The sequence below is a fragment of the Heterocephalus glaber genome, unplaced genomic scaffold (genome assembly GCF_053883595.1).
Source record: "Heterocephalus glaber isolate CG9 unplaced genomic scaffold, H.glaber_assembly_v1.0 deba00000594, whole genome shotgun sequence".
In the NCBI taxonomy this organism is placed as follows: Eukaryota; Metazoa; Chordata; class Mammalia; order Rodentia; family Bathyergidae; genus Heterocephalus; species Heterocephalus glaber.
The window spans coordinates 13170466-13184843 of record NW_028258151.1 but is presented as its reverse complement, the minus strand read 5'-3'; the positions used below and the strand labels follow the sequence as shown (position 1 = coordinate 13184843).

Below are 14378 nucleotides of genomic sequence, written 5' to 3'. Positions count from 1 at the left end.
CCTTGGAGGGGATGCCTCCCCCAGTGGGAGCAGAGGACACAAGGAAACTGCCACAAGCCATTGGGGCTCAGGAAATCCTGCTGATTTTTTTCTTTTTGGAATGGATCAGAGAAGACCCATGTGAGGTTGTTAAAAATTCATATAGGCCATTGGATATTTGCTTGCAGCCTCCCATGAAGTGGGGAGGGAGGAGCTTTGAGAGCTGAGAAAGGGAGGGAGGGAACTGCCCAGAAGGGATGCAGAAGTACACATCATGCTTCATCCCGGAGACTTCCACACCCAGCTCAACTGAATCTTTTCCTTTTTACCAAATCCTTTAAGCCAGTTCTTTCTGGTGGAGACAGTCCAGAGAAATGGTACAGATGGCCTGTTCATTCTTGAAAACCAACCAGGACCCACTCTTAGTGCAAGTTCCTTTTGAGTTGATATTATTTTGTCATGCTGCTTTAATCTTACCACAAGTGACTGTAGATATCTTTAGGAGCTAAAGCCATGTGTTACTTTTTTCTAACAGGCATGTATTACTTCCCACATTTTGCTTTTTTGGCAGAAGAGAGTTAATTTCCTCTTCTTGCTCAGTAAGGAATGCCTATTTTGAAGAGTCTTTCCTGAGCTATATAGAATATTCTTGTTTATCAGATTTTTTGTCCTCTTAAGGGAAGAAGAGAATTGTGTACACAAGTGGCATATGCTGCTTTCATGTGAGGACATTTAGTTACTGCTCTCTCTGCTTGCACTGGGACCCCAGAGTAGGTTTTGTTTTGCAGTTGTGAGCAGCCTGAACTGAGCAGGGTGGGCAGGTACCCTGAGAAGTCACTTGGATCTACAGCAGATGAGTGAGTGAGAAATAAACTTTCTTGTACTAAGGCCCCGAAATGCTGGGGTTCTTTGTTATTGAAACACATTCTAGTCCAGGGATGGAGAACCTTCGAGAGCTTTCAATGAAAACAAATAGCTGGCTGCAGCACATGTGCCATAGGTTCAGCACCACTCTCCTAGCCTATACTGAAGTGATAGAGAAGCTATTGGTTGCCTGAAGTCAGGAAAAGTCTTGATCTAAGTTTTGTCTCATTTAATCCTAAGGAAAGGCCTATAAGAAGGATTGGATTTAATATTCCCATTTATAGATAAGGATACTAAGGCCCAGACAATAACTTGGTCACATTCTTCTCTCTACTAAGTAATAATACTTGGATTTACACCCAGGTCTGACCTCCTAGAAAGGTGATTTAGAATCTTACCTGCAGGTTTTAAAAAACTGTACACAGCATCCACCTGGATTCTGAGCCAGCTTCCTACCTGGAGAGTTCACTGCCATGATGAAGCTACTGATACTGACTGGAATAGATTGTCTTAGAACAAGAACTAGCCTTTGAGCCTGAAGGTGCCACCCAGCTGGATATGGCACTTTGGGCAAAGTACAGTTTCCTTTTCTATAGAATGAAGACCGTGTTCATGGGTTCTCAAATTCTTCATGGTGAAGAAGTACTTTGTTCTTCATCTAAAGACTCATTGGCTGTTCAGGAAATGAGCTTGAAAAATGAGTGCCTTAAAAAGGATAGGAGAAAGCAATGTTACTTTGGCCTTCTAGCCATGTTCCCAGGAGATAAGGGGTGAAGGAATGGGCAGCAACAATTTCCTGTATGCTTTTTCTTCCTGCTTGGAAACAGCTGAGGGCCTCTCACTTGTCCTGCAACCATTATTCCAAAAGGAAGAGGACATGGCCAAATCAGATGGGGGTTCTGGGAAGAGATGATGCCTAAAATTCCTGTTGGGATTTCAGAGAAGGCATAACTACTATTCCTCTCTTGACCTCCTATGTTCAGAACCACAGGAGGAAATGGACAGAAGTAGATGGACATAAAGGTTGTATTATTGACAAAAGCTGTACTGAGTAGATGCTCAAGTGGACTTTCTAATACTCTATTTCCAAATTTGATAAGTTTCCCCATGTAGTTATCAACTCAGCTAGACTGCTGCTGGCCTCCATCCCTCCATACACAGCCTGCCTAGCTGTAGCATAGCAGGCCCTGAAGTGCCCTCTGTGTGGGCGAGCAGGTCCACAAAGACAAGGCCCAGGTGGCCCAGCCCATTAGAGAAGCTGAGGGAGAGGTCCAGTGTGCCTCTCTAGGGTAGTATGTCTTTTTATGGACTGTAAGGCCTGTAGCAGGGGCTCCTCCCACTCTGCCTTCCAGGTCTGCAGATGATGCCTATAGTTTCCCTTCATTTATCAATATACTTATCCATCAGAAATGTACTGATAAAATAATAGTTTACATTTACTTAATCTTGCCCTGGCTTCATGCTTCATGTGTGCTGTGTAGTCTTCAGGAGACTTTGTGTTTTTACCCATGAAACCTCTGACTCTGTGTTAGGTTTGGCTACAGAGGTGCTCTGAAGTACAAATCGCAGGGGTGTTTCTGGTTATATTCACATCTGCTCCGCTCTGCCTTCCCCAGGCCTCTTTCTGTTTCAGACCTTCCTGACAACACCGGTTCAATTCACGTAAATCTAACTTTTACAGGGGCCTTGTATTCCACAGGCTTTCATTTGCCTAAAGTCTTCATCTGGGTCCCAGAAATTTGGCCACAGGATCAGCCACTGAACTTTTGATCACTGTTTACATGGGCTGAATTATAGAAGGAACATTCCCTGTGCCAGCTCCAGTTTCACACGTGCGCCAGCCCACTCTGGGTGAGCATTTCACTAAATCCATTAGCTATAAGGCACTCAGATAAACTGTCGAAAGTTTATTAATTTCATTTGGTTTCAGCCACAAGGGAATTTTGTATTATATTTAACCTCTCAAGGGCTTTATTGAGGCCATACAGCTTATGCACAGTATGGAAACTTGGATAAAATCCAGAGGACCTCAGCAAAAATGATTAAAGGCAGGGAAAATGGACACTGTGAAGCAGAAGAAAAGGCATTGGGATTATTCATTCTAAAATAGAGAAGGCTTCACAGGGAAAGATGTCTTCTTTAGAGCTATAAAGACTATGAAAAGTTGCCCTGAAAGGAAGAGAAAGCATCTTTGAGTTGATACTGGATCTGTGGAACACTATTGATGACTTTGTACCTCTTCAGAGACAAGGCTATTGTATGAAGAGGGGCTGAGGTGGTGAGTTGTTGTAGAATCATAGTGCAAGAAGAAGCCTTAGAAGGGCCAGGGATTTAGCTCAGTGGTTCCGCTGCCTGCCTTGCAAGCGCAAGGTACTGAGTTTGATCCTCGGTACCAAAAAAAAAAAAAAAAAGAAGAAGAAGAAGAAGAAGCCTTAGAAAGCATTTTAGGTTCCTTCTTTATTTTTAATTAAAGTTTGATTAATGTCCAGCTTAATGTGTAGATCTTGAGTATTTGGCTAGATGAGTTTCTGACCATTGTATATACCCTAAACCAGATAGAGAACTGTAGTCACCCCAGGAAGATCCCTCATATTCCTTTCCAATCAGTTCCTTCCCTCCTCTGCCAGCCACTGTGGTGAGTCCATGGGGAAGATGAGGAAGAAGAGACTCCAGGTATCAAGCTGCTCAGGTGGCCGCAGATCTGAGAACAGCCACTGAAGCCTAAGTTTTCTGGTCTCCATGTAGGAACCCACAAATAGTTTTCCTCATGATACTGACATTTACATTTCCTTTGGGAGCCTTACTGGTCTTACTTGCCTGTAGCTTGATTGCCTTAAAAGTCCTGCATTTTCTTCCACGCCTTTCCGTAAAAAATGGCGCTAATTCATACAACTGGAATCATCTTCATGATGTAGTTTCCAGAGAGAAATCTAATTCACCTTTTCCTTTGAACAAATGGGATTTTGGGGATGTGATTTGGCTACCTTCATCTACTCTCTAACCTTTGGTATTCTTGGGTATAGGAAATAATCTTCCCCCATGGAAACAGGCTTGTTCTTATGTGTTTCTAGATGGAATGCCTCTTTGCAGTGTTGTTGTGTGGTACATAGAATTTAAATTTATGTACACCTTCAGTATTATTTAACATGCTCTGAAAACTTTTCTCTCTTCCCCTGTCTCTCTTTTTTCATTCTCTCTCTCTGTCTCTCTGTCTCTCTCTCTCCCTTTCTCTCCTTCTCTCCTTCGCTCCTTCTCTACTTCTCTCCTTCTTCGCAGGTGGCAGAACCACTGAGCTAAATCCCCGGCCCTAAATAAGTTCTCTTGAGCCCTGTGAGTCAGGTTGTAGGAATTCTTTTTCAGCTCTGCCTTTGACTGAATAACTGGCAGTGGTCAGAGGGTGCTGGCTGGGCTGGGATCTGTTTTCTTAAAAGGTTGTCTCAGTTAAGTTTGTATTGAAAATGATTGGAGAAGACACTGTATCAAAAGTAGTTCTTTTAGATTTTAGATGACGTTCTGTGTTCTCCAACAACTTCTGATCGACTTGGTAAAGAACTTCTAGATTACTTTTCAGTAAAATGGTTTGTGTGTTTTTGAAAAGTTGTACCTGTGCCTGCTATTTGGTTTATTGTTCTACCTGAGAGTCTTTCATTCCAGGAAATTCCAGAATAGGATCTTTATTTTTTTCCAGTACCAGGAATTGAACTCAGGACCTTGTTCTTTCGAGGCAGGTGTGGTGCCACTGAGCTAAATCCTTGGCCCTGAAATAGTATCTTTAATTTGACTGCCATGCCCCTCCCCTGTCTGAGTTACAAATCATTCCTGATTGGAAGATTTTTCCTATGATGATGTTTAAAGCACAGTACTGAGGGTAGAAATTGTTTTTATAGGGGTGAGAAGTAGTTTTATTGTCTTAGGTTTTCCCTCCATCTAGTCTACTTGAAAACAAGATTTCACTGCTTTTACATAGAGTAGATTGAAGCTACTCAGTTGATTCAAGCACATTGATAATTATTTTCACCTGTAAATTTTCACTAATGTCCAGAAACAGATAAGCCAAGAATTCAAATGGACTGCTTTTGTTTAGGAGCCTGTCTGAACCACTGTTTCCTAAAAGTTGCCCATGTCTGCAAGAGTTCCTTACCTCTTCCACAAGACGAATAAACACAATTGACCAGTGTGTGTTTTTCACGCTGTTCCCAGGTATGTTGGTGTTTGCAGTCACATGGAGTACCCCTGCCGCTTCCAGAATGCTGCGGCCACCACCCAGAAGGTCATTCCTCATCGAGTCTTTGCTCCGGGCTGCCTCAAGGGAGTCTGCCAAGAGATCCTTCTGCGGTTGCTCCCTCCTTGCCTCTCAGCCGCACATTCTGTTTTAGGGTCACACCCATTCTCCCGCCTGGATATACTCATTGTCCCTGCCAACTTTTCAAGTCTGGGAATGGCCAGGTATGTTTTTCTGTTGTGCCACTTGGGAGTACATGCTTTGGCAATGTCTTGTTTTTCTTGAGCTATGCCACAGAGCTGGCATTTGATTCAGATGGAAGGGCCATGCTGCCCACTCTAGCACATCTTATTGAGGCCTTGAAAGACAGTTTTCAAGTAGATTCCATCATGCTTGTGCCTGTGAGTGTCATGGGCTCAATTCAGACTTCCTGAAAAATGAAAAGCTCTCATTGTTGTGGAGATTGAGAACACACTGTGCCTCCAGAGTGATGTATGTTGGGTCATGGCTGATCAGTGGCTGTTAGCTTGGGTGATGAGAGCATAATGCTAATGAATCCAAGGTTATAGTGTCAGGCTTTGGGCACAGTAACACGACCTGGTCCCAGAGCCACAGGCTGCCTGCCTAATCCTGACCAGCTGTCTCATCCATTCTCACCATTGGTCATAAGGCAACGACTGGAGAGCCCCTGTGCCAGAGAGACTGTGGATGAATCAATATAAATCCATCCTCACTGTGGGAAAAACAGCTCAAAGCAGATGGCTTACTGTGGGGTAGGAGTGAGAGGAGTTACTTGTCTTCCTACTATTTTTTTAAATACAATAAAGCACATTCTTCTTATCGTGTCTTGGTTTACTTCCTACAGAAAAATCAAGACCTGCAAGTAGAACTTTTTCTCTCTTTATTGCTTAGAGCTAAAATCCCTCATTAACACATTGTTCATTTGGTAATGAGTAGCTATGTTTTACTGAGAAAAGATAATATACTCCTGATTTTCCTTGGTTATATTTCTATTTGCTTGACTTAATCATTAACACTGAATATGCTTGACTAAGGATGGGAAAAACAAGCTCATCAAAACATGTGACATTAAGTTTTTCCCTATTAGTCAAGGAAATTCCTGCTGCCAATTAATTTCCCTGCTTTTGAACAGCTGTCATTTGTGGTGTTTTCCCTGAAAACTGCACACATTCTTAGTAAAACCTATGAGTAGAAAAGAACTGACCAGAACATTTGCTTTTGATCTTTGCTACGTACATGTACTCTTTAAAGGCTAGCTGGCTCAACTTAATCCTTGAGGAGGTCTGAGAAAGTCATTTAGACTGATTTTCATCCTATATTTATAAAGATAATAGGAATGTAGAAACTAGGTTAATTATATATATTTGGTTACATGCATCATATAATTGTCTTGCATGTCTGTGTATAGAATTTGTCTTAACAAGGGGACTTCTCTGGTCCCTTTGAAGAGTCTCCTGGACTTAATTTAAGCAGAGTTATTGGTGAAGCAAGGGTTGTTTGTTAAATGTTTCTTATTTGTATACAGTTTTAAGTGACCATATTTGGGAGTTTTTAGCACTTTATGAGAGTTGTAGTTTTGCACAGCATGTTTGCCAAAAGTTCCAAGTTTTGGCCTGAGGGAACCAAAGGTAGAGTATTTTTTATATGCAGAACCTTATTTTCTATAGCTCTTTTCTAACATTAGTCTGCCAAGACCAGAATTTGTTGACCTGCAGGCCATTCTGTAAAGCTTCTCTTTTCAAGTCTGCATGCCCAAGCAGGTAGGCTGGGTGTTTGCTGCTTTTTGAGATATTTAAAGTGATTTAAACATGCTTAACTCTGTATTTTCAAAGTAATAAGCCTAAGTACCCAAGGGCCAAATAGTACTGGGCATAAATGTCAAAAAATGGGATGGTGATAATTTTGGAGCAAAGAGACTGCTTTTATCCTTAAAAACAGGAGAACTGTACATTTAAAAATTTGTGGTTGGTTGTCAAATATCCTTTTTTTTTTCTTAGACTGTGGAAATAAAGTCTGCTCTGGTCTAGATATTTTCCTGAGCTTCGTTACTGTCTCTGTACTTGAGCTGTGGGAGAAGGATTGTGGTGTCTTCCACTGCCAGTTGGGGTAGGGAAGTGGGGTGGGGTTTGATTTTCCAAACTCTGACTTAAATTGATTCCAGTTGCTTGGCTTGACTCTTTTGGGATCCCAACACCTTGAGTCACATGCAGCTGAGTGGGGTTTATGACTCAGCTGGCTACTGAGACCCTACTACTTTTTTTATGGTCAGGGCTTTGCTTGAGATTCTGTCAAGCAATTGGAACAAAAATGGCAGTAGGTCATTCTGTACACTCTAAACAGGAATAGAGAAAGTCCTAAGACTAGGAAAAGACTTCCACACTGAAACTTCCCATTGTCCTGTTAGTTATAATATGTTGAGAGATCACAGGATTGCTTGGTAAATTAACTGGGTTTTTCCCAAGTCCGTGTTTTATAAACACGTATGCAGGATATTTAATTCCATACCACTGGACTCTGTAGTGATTAGGTCTTAACTATAATGAATACCATTTTAGTATTTTTTTTGGCAAATTACAGTCAACATTTCTGCATGAACTAAAACAAGTACATCCTTATTGTGTTAAATTAAAGAAATTTTTGGATAGTATTCCCAATTCTTAAATAATGTCCAAAATTGATTTTAAATGTTACATATCAGAATTTGTATGAATAAGTTTAAAACTCTCCTGACTCTGTTTTTGAGCATAATCTGATATTTCAGTGAAATGAGGAGGGACACATTTGTATAACTTGAATTTTTGATAATGAACAATTAATTTATAGGAAGTTAAATAATACATAGTGTTTTAGAATTTGGAATGCTTTTCAGACATAGTAGTAGGCAGAGTATCAGTACTGTACTTCATGATTTTTACTATTTTTTTTTTATACAACAAGAGCCACAACTTCCTGGCCCCATCTTTGCCCCAACCCAACCCTTTTCTGAATCACATTTCCCAGGGAGGTGCTTTAATCTGTTCTGATTCTGAGAAAAACCACTAGTTTGCCTTTCGGATACTTCACTGGCCATTCCATTGCCATGCTTTTCCCATTTAGGGTGTGCAGGCTTTCTGTTTTTATTTCATTTTACTTTTGCCTCCCATAAGGACTGAATCTACTGTATCAGGAGCTATAGAGTGAACATTTCTTGGATCAAGCACTATGAGGTCTATGTGAAGACACAAATGCATTTTAACTAAGTATTTGATGTACAGACAGCTCTCTTCCTATTGGTATAATGAATATTCTGCCATTTTCATAATGCTCTCTTATATCCTCCATGTCTCAGATAGAGATTGAATAGCAAGCCTAATTTCCTCCTGTTGAGAAATATTCATACCTGAAAGGAGCACATCGTCACACTTATGCTCTTTTGTTATAATAGCAGTAGTGTTCATGGAATAATACCCTGGAACCAGATTTATGACAGTTGCTTAAAAATTAACACTTCAGGCTTACCTCTATATGTGTTTATAATAAATGGTTTGCTTCACCATTTGTCTTTCAGCAGTTCACAATTACATGTCAGGAGGCATAATTAGTTTGGCAGAATTACCTTGCTGAAATCCAAACATACACCTCTTCTTCCATATTTGAATTTTGATAGTTTTCTGCACGTTATTTCAGAATGGTGATTTTCTTTTTAATGCAATAGAATCAGAAAGCCCAAAGTTCTGCTTTCTAGCTCAACCATTCACATGTAGTTTCACAGCTGGTCCCACTGGGAAAACTGGGGAAAAAATGGCAGCAGGATGGTGACTTATAGATGATTAAATTCTGCTTTGACTTCCTTTCTACCTGTTGTGTGTGATTCTTTGGCTCATTTGTTCACTGTTGGCTTATATACAGTATTCATTTATTCAGTCTCATAATATATTTCTATCAAGCACATACTTTCTGCCAGGTAGTACCGAGATGCTGAGCCTATAAGTGTGAACAAGGTTAATGAGGTCTCTGCTCATGGAATGGGCACTCTAGTCAGGGGAGGAAAACAGTATATAACAAAAAAAAGTAATTGAGATCTGCACTGTGAAGAAAATAAAACCAAGTAAGTGACAGAATAGAACAGGTAACATCATCAGGGTGGTCTTAGGTCAGCTGAGCCACCCACATACCCATGTGAGGAGGAGCAGAGAGAGACACTAAGACAGTTGGGGTTGATCATTTCAGGCAGCCAGAGGTTGTGGGAAGGCAGCCAGCAGGGAGGTTCAATTTTGTATTGGTTTTCTTGGGACCATAGGTGCTATACTGTCTCATGACTGGCTAGTTAGAACCTGATTGGCTTAGCTGCTGTTGTCCTTGAGCAGAATTCTCTGTTGCTGGAACTACCAGAGCACCTGGCACTCAGACTGTCAGCTATCCCTTTTTAGAGAAGAAAGAAGTCTCAGATCACCTAGTTGATTCCTTGCAAACTTTTTTGACACAGTAGCTCACAAAGAGCGAAGTTGTGTTTATACTTTTGCTCATCCTCATTTTTAAGTTCTTTTAGAGACTGAGCAAAAAAGTTTACAGAAATAATTACCAATTACTTAAAATATCTTCAGTGCATTTCATGGTGGAGCTCCCTATTACATACAGCTTGTTTGTTAAAGACTGGATTGTGCAATAAAAAGACTTCTGAATGATTATACTAGTTCCTGACTGTTACGTGCACAATTTTCTTAAGTACCTCAATTTGCAAATAAACAGTGTGCACATACTTGCCCAAGAATGAACATAACCAGTTTTTCCCTCCACCCCCTCCTCCTGGGGTTAGACAGGGTGTTGTCCTGTTTATTCTTATCTCCCAGCCAATGCATAATAGAATAAGCAAAACATAACATGCTGGTACAAAGGGCCTGCTGTTTTCAGCCTTCTAATTGTGCTCCTTTCTGCCAGGAAAGGAAGCGGTCATAAATTTCTGTCATTATCTTAAGTAGCAAGGTTTCACAGCTTTGGAAATTTTTCTTTGCTTGTTCTTTGTTAGTTTGTACTTGGATTTTTGATTTCCCAAACCACAAGCACCATAGTTTTAAATAATCTTCCTTAAAATTTCAGGGAATGTGACCCCTAGTTTCAAGGTAGGACGCCACCTTTGGCATTTTCTTGCCGTCAAACAGCTGATGATACTGAGCCTTAAATTAGTGTGCCTTTCAATTCACCATGCTGCCAGATCTTGTTTCTCTGATATGCTATGCATTTTGGGTCCCCTCTTCCCCTTTGAGATAGGGCCTGGCTAAGTTTCAGAATTGCCCACCCTCGGCTTAAACTTGCACCCTTCTGCCTCAGCCTCCCACAGTGCTAAGATTACAGGTATGTGCCACCACAGGCAGCCCCTTTTCTTTCTTGAGAAATTTACAGTGGTACATTGGTTCACAAATCAAATTCAGTGGTTAGGTTTAATGTTGATCTTATGGGGAAATTTGATTCGGTTCTCCTCCAATTCAGTTTGCAACTAGAATCGTGGAAAGAATTAAGTTCATGAACCAAAGCAGCACTGTATTTGATTTTGTTTCCCTCCTATCTTATAGGGAGGGGGCTTTCTCCTTCTAATGTATCCTAGTTCTTTGATTTTTCTTTCCTGAAATAGCAACTGCTCTTTATAAAGTGATGTTCTTCTGGGACTCTGGGAACCCTTGGGTGTTAAGATTTTGTTGGTCTTGACAATATAGCTTGTACTAAGTGGGGTAGTGAGAGTCTGGGGGTTAAGGAAAAGGCATGACTTATCTGTAACTGTCTCAGAGGATATATGTATTGGCCTTAGGGTCTCCCTGTGGAAATCATAGTGTCACTGGAATTGGAGATAATGTTGAAGACCAGCATTCACTGTGGGGTAGTTTTGAGGCAGCCATAGAACCTGGAAACCAGGCAAATTCCTGGATGACATGAGTACTTTGGGGCCAGACTCTCTCTTTTCTGTTGAGCATTGGGAAAAGTGAACTCAGCTTTCAGCTTAGCCAAAATCATGTTCTCATCACACCCAAAAGTAGCATTTTATCATCATTATGCCATGATCCCTTGCCCTCTGAAAGATTATGCTTAAGTGTTCTGTTTTGTTTGAACTGTTCTGCACACACATAGACTGACAGACATACCTTCAGAAAGCAGTGCCAGGGCCATCCTTCAAGAGAAGTTGTCAGGCCTTTGAAAGGCCTTCCTAAAGCAATTGTTCCTCTACCTACATTTGTTATCTTCTCTCTCTATTGATGTCATCATAAGTAACAAATCTTTTCCAGTGTTTGAGCACAATGGGGCCGGTACTACCATGCCATTTTACCATTGTGAAGGATCACCTCCACCCCACTCCACTCTTGTGCTTCTCACTTCTCCACAGAAGTATCATAACTAAATAGGACATACATTCTTTGGGTGAAAAAGAAAAATGGAATCTATGCAAAAACTTGCCTGAATTGGAATATTCCCAACTTTCAGGCTCTTACTTCCTAGCCACTACACAGAGTAAACTTCTGTTATGTGTGTATGGGGGCATGGAGCTCTGTACAGTATATATTCCCTTTAAGGATCAACTCGATGGGCAAACACCCACTCCAGAAATAGTCTACCAGCAAAGTGCAATGTATGAACAGGTCTGCACTCCCTGTCTTGTAGTACAGCTGGTGTGTGGCTGGAACTGACAGACATCTAAGACACAGAAGCCCGTTTACACACAATGGGTGAAAAATTGCCTCATCTCTAAAATATAACTGAAGAAACAGCTACGATTCTTAAAAAGAAGGTCCACTTGATTATCCTAAAAGGTCATAAATGTGAGGAAAGACTTCTTTTAAAAATGGATTACTTTCTTTAAACATTGATTACTGATATAGAATTTGAGGATACAGGGTCGGGGATTTATTTAGCTCAGTGGCACTGTGCCTGCCTGGCAAGCTCAAAGTCCTGAGTTTGATTCCAGGTACCCCCCCCCCCCAAATAATTAGAGGGTATGACTCAAAAATCAAACCTGATTTAACCCAGAAGACAGCCCAGAGTAGAACATGTTCTATTTCTCAGTTAACTAACCATGCTATTTATAGAGGTGACTCCTCAGAAAGTCTAGACATTCTTCCTGGAAGATAGAATGCCAGATCTGCACTCATTCAGCAAACCATATTTGCCCTTTACCTTCCCAATTAGTTTGCTAAAAATAATCACCTCCCCGCTCTTCACCAAAAGATGGGAATCTTATAACTTCATTCCAAGAGAGTGTGGATGACAATTGGGTTTTCCTGCCAATATTTTGGATAGGCAGGAAGAGAGGTGCTTTTGTGAGCCTGGTGACCCATCATTGGACCTTCGTGCCTTAGAGGCTACCATACCGAGTTTTTGGAAACTGGTTGGCAAGTCCTAGTTTTTAACTTGGTCTTCTCTAAAAAGATACTCTGAAAATGTAAGGATGGTGGTTTTCTTTAGGAATAAGTCAGCTGCAATTTCTGGAGTTTTTCATACTTGTGAAATTTCTGAACATCTCATTGAAAGCTGGGACTTGGGACAGGATAGATGGACAAAGCCAAGAATTCATTCATTAAGCACATTTCCATGGAGAAGTGTGATACATGTTGGTGATGCTTGGCCATAAGGACATGTGAGACCTTGAGCTTCAATCAGAATTTTCTGAAGTGTGTTTCAAGGAAGACTAGTTTTGTGGAATGTTAATAATGTGGGGAAAGGAATTGTGGGTTAATTAGTTTGGGAAATGAATGGATTAAACAAAGTTAAAAGGCATTCTTAACTGGAAGGCTTCTAAGAAAGCCTTTAATATTCTTATTTTCTGATTTAATGTCCTGGTATATCTGTACTTCTCAAAGACAGAGCTAGAATGTTACCCCCAATGAGCAGTATCCCCCATACTTGTGTCCAGAGATTCCCCCTTTACAAGTGAGCATTTCATGGGACCACTGTGGTCCCAGAAACCACCTCCTCAAATTACATTTTGGGAAATGATTCTATTCAGAAATATCTAGGAGTCCACAGCTGGCTATGGAATCCCACTCTCATTCTGCCAGTGGTGATTGAAGACCTGCATGTATCAGGCCCTGGGCAAGGACCTTCTTTGTAACAGCACGGAAGCTGTTGTAGGCCCTGCCTTTTGGGGGGCTCATAGCTTAGTATAGGAAAGCCCACACTTTTCTAATTATAAGCCCCTTTTTGAACAATTACCTGCCCTGTGGTATTAATATAGTAGGTACACTGTAAAACACACAAATAGAAAATTTCACAGGTTGAGAAAAAACAATTTCATAAAAATGGATTTTGTCATTTTCTTCCTTTTTTTTGGTACCGGGGATTGAACTCGGGTCCTTGCGCTTGCACAGCAGGCAGTGAAACCACTGAGCTAAATCCCTGGCCCCTCATTTTCTTCCTTTACCTCTGGGATTCCTGCATCTGTCGAGGGCCCATCATGGAGACAGACTTAATGCCAGGGTTTGAGGTGCTGGAGTCTCCTAGAGTTTTCTAGGTTCCTTCTGTCCTGAGCAAAGAATTGATCAAGGTAAGTGCAAATGGTAGCAAGGTTTTACACTTATTAAACACTGGAAAAGAAACAGGCTCTGCAGAATGAGTTTGGACCAAAAAAAAAAAAAAGTAGTAGGAAAATTAAGTACATTCTACAGGATGACAGAAGGTTTCTGAGAGAGAACACAATAGCTGGAGAGCTCAGTGTCAGCTGTCCTTTTTGTATCACCCACTCCTCTGGCTGGTGTCAAATGTAGGCCACCCTATTGAATACCTGCTTGAGTTTTTTTTTTGTATATCCTTTTATTGGTACATTTTAGGTGTACAATATAATGACATTCATCATTGGAGATATGCACCTTTACATACTCTCTTGGTTCTTATTTTTTCCCCCTTCCCCTGTTGAGTTGTTGCAAAAAGTCCATGTGCAGGGCTTTGGGAACTATTCTGCACATCTGCAATCCTTGGATTTTGTAATTAGCAGGTCACACCTACATCCCTAGCCAGTCTGCCACACCCTATTCTCCTGCCCCATTTTCCCTTGCAAGACACATATCTCATAAAGGGAAGGAGTGGAGGTCTACTCTTCATACAGCTACTTCTTGCTGAAAGGGGCCTTAGGCCATACTCACTGGGGATTATGTGCTCTCCAACTACCTTGGTGTGTTGTGGCTCATCAGCTGGGTTGAAGAAAAAGAAAACTTGTTAGATGACAATGAGAAGAGTGTTAGTATTTATATGAGCTGGGAGAAATGTTGGTGAATTTGTCAATGGGAGAAATGTTGGCGAATTTGTCAGGAAAGTAACTTTACAATTAGCTTGG

General features: G+C 41.0%; 1 protein-coding gene across 32 annotated transcripts in view; it reads left to right on the top strand.

Moving 5' to 3' along the window:
* Nucleotides 1-14378, top strand: part of Aopep (aminopeptidase O (putative)) — a 418900-nt gene that overhangs the window by 95353 nt on the left and 309169 nt on the right. For all 32 annotated transcript variants that reach the window (XR_015448844.1, XR_015448845.1, XR_015448841.1 and 29 more), the window contains one exon: nucleotides 5044-5289. Coding sequence is in view for 25 of the 32 variants with exons in the window: in XM_021259370.2 (XP_021115029.1) it covers nucleotides 5044-5289 (246 nt within the window). In the remaining 7 variants the exon portion in view is untranslated. The remainder of the gene's footprint in view (nucleotides 1-5043; nucleotides 5290-14378) is intronic.